The sequence below is a fragment of the Pangasianodon hypophthalmus genome, chromosome 19 (genome assembly GCF_027358585.1).
Source record: "Pangasianodon hypophthalmus isolate fPanHyp1 chromosome 19, fPanHyp1.pri, whole genome shotgun sequence".
Classification (NCBI taxonomy): Eukaryota; Metazoa; Chordata; class Actinopteri; order Siluriformes; family Pangasiidae; genus Pangasianodon; species Pangasianodon hypophthalmus.
The window spans coordinates 16991722-17002720 of record NC_069728.1 but is presented as its reverse complement, the minus strand read 5'-3'; the positions used below and the strand labels follow the sequence as shown (position 1 = coordinate 17002720).

The 10999-nt window shown below is 39.8% G+C and overlaps 1 protein-coding gene across 1 annotated transcript; it reads right to left on the bottom strand.

The window, feature by feature from the left end:
* Window positions 1-1305: 1305 nt before the first annotated feature.
* Window positions 1306-10511, bottom strand: slc22a2 (solute carrier family 22 member 2). The gene is made up of 11 exons (XM_026923620.3): window positions 9973-10511; window positions 8400-8503; window positions 6679-6833; window positions 5636-5804; window positions 5427-5541; window positions 4911-5011; window positions 4618-4832; window positions 3586-3694; window positions 2587-2699; window positions 1660-1759; window positions 1306-1563 (listed from the first exon to the last, which is right to left on the bottom strand). The coding sequence occupies exons 1-11, from the start codon at window positions 10387-10389 to the stop codon at window positions 1476-1478; spliced, it is 1686 nt and encodes a 561-aa protein (XP_026779421.1). The 5' UTR covers window positions 10390-10511; the 3' UTR covers window positions 1306-1475.
* Between the last annotated feature and the right edge of the window lie 488 nt (window positions 10512-10999).

Genomic DNA, 10999 nt, shown 5'->3' with positions numbered 1-10999 from the left:
CCAACTTGTTTTGATAAAGGAGTCAGAGGGGAGTATCAGTGGTGGTACTGGGACTTGAATTCACAACCTTCTGCTTAGCAGCCCATAGCCTTAACTTAACAGGGTCTACAGATGATTGCATCTTTTAAATGAGCAAAATAGCAATGTTCATTTTTTGTTATGTTTGCTTTAACTGATATGCAATTTGGAGCACTTCTGCCTGAAAGTGGAATACACAGGGTGCTGCCATTGTAAATTAATTAAATTTGCAATGTAACGTAATAATGGTCATTAATACGACTGAATGGCAGGCATTAAATTTGCAGAAGCCCATTTTCTCCAGACTGTGTATTAATAATGAGAAGGTCTATCAAGATTATGCCTAAATATTTCAAAATGTCTTAATATTTCCATGGCAACAGGATTTGTAGCAGAGTATGTAAAAAGTTTTCATTCACACAATACCTCATGAACAAAACACACTCTTAGTTTTTCAACACAACACACCACTTTTAATTATTATACGGGACACGAGTCCCTAAGAGATCTGAACTCACCTCAGCTATCAAGAACAAAAAGCACATAAAACGTAAAGTAAAAAAAACAACAACATAAAAGCGTCATGTACATATTGGTTCACGCGCTTCCTGCATGTGATGTCATTCATGCTGTGACTCTTTATAAATGATCCACAACAATTCCACTACCTGCAAACACAACGTATCCTCATGCACATGCAAATTAGTGGTTGTTATTTGGGATGTCAGTAAATCAAGGCCTTCATTTTATTATGGATGTTGAGAAAACTTACAAGACCATTGTTTTGGGGCAGCATCCGTAGACACTGCATCATAAGGAATTGCAAGATAAGAGGAGTAAAATAACTCAAACACTAGATATAATGAATGCTGAGTGTTTCCTGAATATTATCTATTTATTTTACTGATATAAAGTTTTGAATACATGTTGTGCGTTTTCAGACTTTACAATCAACACCCATTAGGTTAAACCTCTAACCTCTAACAAATACTCAAGCTTATTTCACACCAACAACAACTACAAATGCAAAGAACATTTCTTCAATAAAGATACCGCTTGACAGAAATTGAGATTGGAGATATTTTGGAGGCTAAACTCAGCAATTATTCATAAATTAGCACCAATATTTTCATTCAATTCACATTTTGTGTCACAATACTAGAATTTTAAAAACATGCACCAACATGTATAGCTTAAATGTTTTATGTATCTGTTTTCACAAGGACAATTCACATACTACTAAACATGCAACACGGTTATTAGAATGATGCACACAGTGGGCTTCAGTTGTCAAACTGGATGTGAATGAATTTATTTGTAAATCACTTGCAGGAGTGTTTACACAAGAAACCTGGTGTTCATGAAATTCCTGTTAGTCGGAAAAAACAGTGTATCCTAAGATTCGCTCCTGAGTTTGTGTAAATTCAAGTTTTTAAGGAGACTTGCTAATGTTCCACTCAGACTGTCGTAGTTTCTTTATTATTTGTCACATCTGGATTCAGTAGATTCTCCAGCTGATGACTTTTCACCGTGTCCTCTTTATTTCTGTGATAAGAATAGACAAAATATAACAACCGCATGTGATGTCATGCCAGTGATGTTGCTCGAACAACTCAAACAAACAAAGAAAAAAAATCTCACCTGTGCGGGTGTTCAATGTCATCGATGGTCTCTGGAAGGGGTGCGCCTTTGGTCTCAGGAAGCAGCAGCACCAAACCACCAGCAACCACTGCCAGGATTCCTGTCAGAGTTGTTAGAATTTATGTCTAATACACTATGTACTGTTTTACTGTACTCTCTCTCTGAGTACTTCTATACTACCACAGATATTCTACTGAGCTGAGGTCATTGCAAACATTTAATTCAATAATTTAAATGTAACTTTTACAGCTCAGATGGGAGAAGCTGTTCACAGGACATCAGGAACTTCTCTCCAAAAAGCTGGGCTGTATATAACAATGGCGAGCCCTATGAAATCCTGTTTGGAGTTTGCCAAAAGACATGTTGAAGACTAAGATCCATTATATTTGGCAGAAACTCCAAACACTGTCCTGACAGTAAAGCATGGTGGTGGTAGCATCATATTGCGCGTTATCCTTGGCCTCTAGGTTTCTTCATGACATGTAATCTCAAGTAAGTCTATTTTAGCTCCAAGTTGTAACACCACAAAATGTGGAAAAGGTCAGTGGGTGTGAATACTTGTTCAAGCCACTGTAAGTTATGAGAGAATATTTATATCACATTCCAAAACGGAGATGCAATCTTCTAAACTGATACCAAATTGCCCCCCCCCACCCCACCATACACTATTTAACCCCTTGTATTATCTGCAGTAATGATAGAACTCAAAGTAAATGTCTTTTATTTTGTCTGAAGGCTACACAAACTTTTACTTTTTTGAGTATAGCATAAATCAGAGAAACTAAGAGTAAAAAAAGACAATTAAAAAAGTAATAAAATGGAGCTAATGCTGTTAGAAATAAAAAGTGATTGTAGATTGGCCATGATGAAAAGAAAGTGTGAAACCAAAATATCACTTCAAGAAAAACTGCAGTGTTTCATACATACCAAAAATGATAAGCGGTAGCTCCAGCCAGATGACTGCAAGTCTGTAAAGCAGGAACGGGGCTACAATCCCTCCGATATCACATAAAGTGGAGCACACAGAAAAACCCAAGTTCCTGTGGGAATATGCGCCATAACTCTTTGGTTAGAAATTACTATGCTATATTGTGAGCCAAATTTATCACACCAGAAGTTGACAAATTCTTTATTGGATGCAAAAATTCATTAGTAAACCCACCGGGGTCCCAGCCCCATGTTATGTTTGCCCAGATGTCCAGTTAACTAGGCTAAAAAGCAACAACAAATGTAATTTAACTCAAATGTATGACAAGCTAATAATGTATATTAATCCAGTCTGTGTTAATCCAGCATTGTGTTTTTGCCCTCAACAAAAAGGCAAAAAAATCTTTGGCTAACATTTTGGCTATGAGCTGTGGTGTTCTCTCGTCTCATGTATAAAAGCTTTTTGAGTCTGCTGAGCGTCTTTGCTTTCTCTCGGGGGAGAGAAAACACAAAAAACACAGGTTTTGCTAGTATTAGAGTTCTACTTTTTGTCGCACTATATGTGGTAGGATTTGGAAAACATTAGGGTGTGCCATAACTTTGAGATGCTTTATACCACAGAGAAACATAAAAACCAGTTGGAGAGTGTTAAGTGTAAACAAACGTATCAAATGGAAAGTTTTCTTTTGTGAAATTCAATACGGATTGGAGTTGCGACGCAAAAAGCATTGGTGACAATTACATCAACAGTCTACTGAACCGGGCTTCGCTGCCGTGTTTCCACCCGTGAATGGAAAACCGAATAACCCGGATATGTATTGTGCTCGTCCCAGGTGCCTGGGTTCGTGATTATCTGAATTGTCTACACCCCTGCATATTAAGGCCAAATTGAACCAGCAGCACAGTGTTCTTTTGTGTAATATGTAACGTGCATAAATGTACAAGGTCATACTGGGCCATTTGGCAGCATGTGACCTTCAGACCTCAGAGCTACTTTACCTGATGAAGGTCGGGTACAATTCAGTGTTTACAAACACCACCATTTCAAAAGCCATAGTGATTCCCAGTCTCCCAATGCAAGCCACAGCTGTTTTTAACCAGAACAGACCTGTAGGAAACAGATGTTTAAAGGGAAGGAAAACCCTTAGAGTGTTTGGGAGTTCATGCAAATGGTGCATAAAATAATTTCTTAATATAATTTTTTACTAATCTGACACGAGACTGAAAAAAAAGGTTCAGAAAAAAAAAACGTTCGTATCCTATGGCTGGCTCCTGAGTTTGTGTAAATTTCCATACAAGGAGACACACTAATGTGAATCTTGGCTTCAAACTGTATAACTGTTGAGAGTTACTGTGAATTTATATACAAATTACACTGTCAAGTTTAAATCACATTTTGTGAAACTCAATGGTTTCATATTAATGCAAATCCGTAAATTACAACATATAAGATAAATTCAACTAGGACAAAAGTAAAGGCATCCTATAAAAGTAGGAAGAGTTAGTGTATATCTGATTTAGCACAAGATTTAACACAAGGCTTGTTTACGAGGTGCTCTTTCATCATTTAGTTGCCATTTTATTGTTTTCGGGTTTCTGTGAAATTTCTCTTTTATGGAGTTTTGTGGACATGGCTAAATCCATGCCCAAGCGAAATTTACGGGTGATTGGCATTTATTAACATATGCAGATGAGTACGAAGAAATTTAATGAGAGTTTTGTAAATTTGGTTGGAATTTTTAGTTTAGTTTGGTTACAAAAACATTTACACACATTTTTATTAAAAGATTGATAAATGAGGACAAAACAGTCTAAGCTTTTAGCTACATTAGCCTGTACAAAACTACAAAATCACATTTCTGATAGTAAACATGTCTCAACTGAATGGCTGAATGAATACATTAGGCGTAAAGTGAAAACTGAAAATTTCTTCTTTGGCAAGACTGTTTCTTTAAAGCCTTCAGCATCAATTCATCAACATGCTTTTACTTCCATTAAACATATTCCTACAGGCTGCAGTGTATAACTTACTCTCTGGAATGAAAGCCGTTATAAGGCAGGCGGCTCCGGAGACAATGTTGGCTGCTGCAAACGGCAGCCGTCGACCGATACGGTCAATTGTGAAGAGGATGAGGATGGCAGCGGGGAATTCCACTATGCCTGAGATGAGGAAGTCAATGTAGACATTTCCACCCAGGATCCCCAGACGCATGATCAGGCCCTGATACACCACAGCACTAGTGAACCTGGCAGGCAAACACACATCTCATACACACACCTCTGTGTTCTGCACTTCACATCTATGCTGTGGTTCTCAGACGTACCAGTTGTAGCTGAGGATGAATGTGTTCCTTCTCATCTTGGGGGTCCGGATCAAGTCCATGAACGAGGCAACAGCAGTGTCTATGCTATCGTCTTTAAGTGTCTGTGGGAAAAAGACTTTTTCAAATACCGTTCTTTAACCTGATTTTGTTTGTTTTTGATTATGTTCACTACAAATTTCATTCCTTATCATTTTTTTGTGTTTTCACTTTCATTCTCTTTCATTTCTAATCCCTGCTGTAAAAAAAATTAAAATTATTTTATAAATTTATTTAAATTAAATAAATTAATTTATTTTTATAATTTCTAAGCCAGGATGATTTTTGAATGTCAGCTTGTGAGTATCATGCTAAAGCTCTACTGAAGTAAGGATTCTGTGGTGAATTTATAAGATCTCAAGTGTGCATTGGTGATGACATTTTACAGTCTTTTGCACAAAACCTTTCTGCTTGGTGAATAATTGTAAATGCATGCTTCAAATGAATGATCAACCCTACAACGCAGCAGTATGAACCCACCTCAATGTTTTTGGAGAGCGTCTTCTTGTTCACTTTGGCCATTTTCTTTGTGATCTCCACAGCTCTACTGGAGTTGTTCTGGGAGATAAGCCACCTCGGTGACTCAGGAATAAACCTGGAGGAAAAATCCATACAGTAAAACTATAAAAAACGCCATCCGTGACTCAAAATGTTTAAAGCTGTATGACTTTATGAACCCCATGAATCACCAATAGTAAGCCAGGAAGCAGAGGTATGGAGCTGTGATGGCCACCTGCAGCCAGCGCCAGTTAGTGATGAGGTAGGCCATGAGGGGCAGGATGAGGATACCGATGCTGAAGAACATCTGAATGAACACAGCTACTGGCCTCCGGTACTCCACGCCCACCAGCTCTGTAACTGAGAGCAGAACAGAGGAGGCATGGATTTACTACATGTGGTGGCCTGGGAAAACCCTTCATATGCTGAAAATGTACATTTTCTACTATATATAGTTCTGAAAACTGCATATTTTTAAATAAATTCCTGCATATTTTGAAATACAACACTCACACCCCCTGTTAATATACCCATATTACCCTGTATTTATAAATATTTATTATATATGTTAGCTATTTCATTGCAACTACCTCACCCTGATGTTGCACAGCATTATATTGCACATACAACTGCACATATCTGCACTTTATTCACATATAGTCCATATTTTTTTGTGCCATCTATATACTTTTATATCCTTTATATAAATAAATAAATTCTGGTTTATGTAAATTCTGTTTTTATGTCACCAGACAGTCATAAAAAGTATTTCACTGCACATCGTACTGTGTATGGTTGTGTGTGTGACCAATAAAATTTGAATTTGAAAAATGTTTCACTTCTGCATGTATCTCAATCAGATGTACAGTTATAGTATTCTACATATATTGGTTAATAGGGCTGGGCGATATGATGATACCAATATCATGAAATTTATGTCACAATATGCTTTTCTGAGATACTGTGGACATGTTTTTTTAATTAATTATTTTTTAATAATAATTACAAACTGGCTGGATGTAGCTAATTTGCTGTTAAAGTTTTTTACTAAATTTAGCTAGGCTAACTTAGGCTAACTAGGCTAACTAAAGAACACTGTGTAGTGTGTTTTGGTTTTTATTTCTGGGTTTCTTAGAGCTGGGCTGTATACGAGTTGTATAACACTGCCTTCTCTTTATTTTCCAGAAAATTCCTTACATCAACATTGAATAACAGCGAGAGCTTGCTTTCTTACTCAGAACAAATGCTACCATCCAGCCGCCCTTAGACCCAAACCCATACAGCGCTCTGAACACCAGCAGGGAGATGTAATTAGGAGATACTGCCACTAGAATTCCTGTAACTGTATTCAGAACACAGGACATCAGGAAAGTTGATTTTCGACCAAACCTATAGAAACAGAGCAGAAGAAAAGTGTGTCAATGTATTAAGGTTCTACTGGTACTGAAATACATCAATACACTGCATATATTTTAGTTCACTCTGTGAATGACGTTGCCTTCTTATATTGTTCCTAAATAAAACAGGCTCATGTATTTAAGCAAAATCAAACATACATAAGATACCATACACAAGAAACAGATTTACCTCTGCCTGTTATAAAGCGCTAATGCTGGCCTTCCAAAAATGCTAAACAAACTTCTCCTCAAAGAAAACCATATCAATGAAAAAAATCTGTTTATGTCAGCAGCCACATCTGGGAAAGTTGTTACTGTCTACCCACCCATGCTCTGTACCGCTTATCCTACACAGGGTCAGGGGGGAGCCTGGAGCCCATCCCACAGGACTCGGGGCACAAGGCAGGGGACACCCTGGACACAGGGCACAATCGCACACACCCATTCACACACTACTGACAATCTGGAAATGCCAGTCAGCCTACAATGCATGTGTTTTGACTGGGGGAGGAAACAGGAATACCCAGAGGAAACCCCCGAAGCACAGGGAGAACATGCAAACTCTGCACATACACAGGGGGGAGGCAGGAATCAAACCCCCAACCCTGGAGATGCAAAGCACTAACCACCAAGCCGCCATGCCCCCCAAGATGTTACTATAGAAACAATAACATATTAGGATGAATGCATTAATTAAAAGAAAAAAAACTGTCATTTGCATTGCAGTGGGAATTACTGTCAGACCTCTGACCAGTCAGATTATTCAGGAATTCTGAAACCATGTTAAACAGTAGCTAACTAGGTAATTTGCAAACTTGCTCAGTTAGTTAAATAGAGTTAAAATAGGTTTGACACTAGCTAACTATGCAACATTAGCTATCGGTCAGAAATCCCTCCTCTCAAGCATGCAGCATGGCTCCCAGCGTGACGTGCGCTGTTCCAATTTGATTTGTTTTGAGTTCGTCATGTGACTTGTTTTTGTCATTTGCTTTTGTTTAGATTTCTGTCCTTCCGCCCCTGTCCTGTCATTGGTGTGTTTCCTGATTGTGTCCATGTGTTCCATGTTAAGATTGTAATTAGTTCATCTGTTTAAACCCTGCTGTTTATGTCTTTCATTGCGAAGTCTTACCATGCACCTGTTTTCCTGCCTCCTGTTCATTCTGGTTTTTGACTTGCTCATGTTTTTTGTTCTGATCATGGATTATCCCCATTTGATGTAGTCTGCTTGTTCTCTGACCCCACACCTCGAATGATTTCTGATTACCCAAAACAAACAACAATCATTTCCCACCCATCTCTACAGCATGTTACTCTAACTTGTCCAGTTAGGTCACATTCAGTGTTGCTAACAAACATCCCCTTCTATAGCAATAAAGACAAAAAAGCGTTAAGGGTCCTTTCATCATGTCGGGGCAATTAGCCGGTCACCTATACGACCTAATGAATGCACCAGTCCGTAATAAGAGTCTTGTGAAGTCAGGGTTAAAACATGGTTCATGCAGTGTGAGCTACCATGTGATCATGACCCCGAAGAACGAGTGAGAGAAGTGTGCTGTACCTGTCGGCGAGGTATCCGATGGCAATGCTGCCTACTAAAAAGCCAACAGAGAGCGATGCCTGGCACATGTCTAATAACCAAGCATCCTCGCACACCATATTAAACTGAAAGAGAAGGAAACATAGAATATGATCAGAGAGACAGCATTCTATTATCAGACACCGACAGGATTGTTCTTGCAGGTTATTTGCTGGTTCCTTATGGTTTTGTGATAATTTTATAAAAATGATTTTTTTGTGTGTGTGTGTTTCCAACATGGATCGATATTACAACATAAAGAGTCCCAGTGGTTAAATCTGTGAAGTCTGATGGCTCTTACAGGAGTGTGGTGGTTGAGTGTGTGGATGGATCTGTTCCATAAGGAAACACGAAAACACTGATATATGAGTTATCTAGCAATACTAACAAACAACCTATTAACGAGATACTTTCAGCTCTACTGCTGCACATGTGTCCCTCATGGACACCCTGAAGATTTCATGTCTCACCCTTGCTTACACCTGGATAATGTAGATTTGTACCTACGAACTGCTGCGGTATTCATAAAGACTGTTCTGTGCTCATCCCAGGACTCTTATTCACAATCTGCTCATGCTGAACATTCAGCACTGTTTGTCTTTCCTCTTCTACACCTGTATACTTTAATGATTCATAATCCCACTAGCTGGCGTCACCCAGATATACAAGATGATAGGTTTCCTTTTGAGTCAAGGTTTCTTCCTCATGGATTTTTTCCTTGAGACTGTTGCCTCTGGTTTGCTCAATAGGGATCTAAAGCCAAAAAAACCCCTGAATTGAATAAATCCACCAGACAAAAAGTCTCCTGATGGGATTTGAATGGGTTAATAATATAAGTAGAATTATTTAAAAGTTGTTCAGAGTTTGGAAGGCAGTGATGTGGATATTAAAAGTAAAGGATATGAAAGGATCAAAGGATATGAAAGATGTTGGCAGTTATAAAGCCAAAGGAAGGGGCATACATTTTATTAGAGAATATATCTGTTAACATTTCTAATCACAATATGCAAGCCAGTTTAATTAATTTATTCATATTTAGTAACTGCTTTAGCCTGGTCAGGGCCACGATGGATCCAGAGCTTATCCTGGGAGTGCATCGCAATCATCGCAGCCTTCCACGCACACACTCACGGGGCAATTTATCTTACCAATACACCTACTGGAATGTTTTTGGCAGGTGAAAGGAAAACAGAGAACCTGCAGGAAACTCACATGGACATGAGGAGAGCATGCCAAAACTCTAGACAGACAGCAACCTGGGCACAGGATCAAACCGGGGAGCCTGGAGCTATGAGGTAGCAACGCTCTCTGCTGCACCACTATGAAGCCCAGTAAGGGAGATGCAAACTGACCTTTTTTTCCACTATCAAATATCTTGTTATGAAGGAACATCTGTGAAACCTAACACACCAAATATCTAGTTGCTATAAATTAAATTTCATTGTATTCTTCATCTGGTGCTTAAAAGTTGCACAAACTTTTGCACCCGGTTGTATTTCCGCCTGCTCACTGAATATATTACAGATCTGTAACGGAAAGCCAATTTCAATCATACCTCAGTGACGAAAGACTCTCTTCCCTCGTAATCATAGTCCCAGCCATCCTTGCAGGCACTCGTGGGCAGCGCAGCACTCCTTCCCTCAGCGATCTCACTGTCCGGGTCATCGCAGCTGAGATCAGTGATGTTCCACTCCACGTCAAACCTCTCACACTGACTGCGCACTACTCCAGCAGATGTGTTCTGAAAAGGCACTGTGAGCCTGAGTGCCTTCTCTAAGCTCCAGCCACAATGCATCTGACCCTGCTTCACCCCGGGGTTACGGCACCAGTGCTCAGGGGTGAAGCCCAGAAACACGATGCCCACATAAACTCCAGCGAAGGGCACTGAGACGAGACACATCATGGAGAAGATGCGCTTCTGGAACCAGCCGAATTTGCCGGCTTCTTCCAGGATGTCGTCAAAGGTGGTCATGGCGGCGGCAGCTCGATGGCTTCAGTGTGCAGGGTCTGAGCAGCAACAGGGTATTTACACACTTCCAAGTGCAGAGTCCAGAGAAAGCAGGTTGACCCTCGAACCAGTCATGCTGAGCTTGATCAACGATGCTTTGAATTAGCACACAGGGCCCACATGTTACTCTTTAATAGAGACAGCTGTGTTGTGCAATGTGTCTCTCGATAGAAGATCAGCCAAAAGATCAGTTTCACTTGAACATGGGTTTATTGCAAAATATAACACCAAAATGCACACTCATACAAAGTACACTGTGTGGCCAAAAGTTTGTGGACACCTGACCATCACACTCACACATGCTTGTTGAACTTCCCGATCCAGATTTAGTCCCCCTTTGCTCTTATAGTAACCTCCACTCTTCTGTGAAGCGTGGCTGTGGGGATTAGTGATCATTCAGCTGTTGGGTGAGGAGGTCTGGGGTGCAGTCGGTGTTCCAGTTCATCCCAAAGGTGTTCAGTGGGGTTGAGGTCAGGGCTCTGTGCAGGACACTCGAGTTCTTCCACTCCAACCTTCACACACCATGTCTTCATGGAGCTTGATTCGTTGTCATGCTGGAACATGCTGGTTTGGT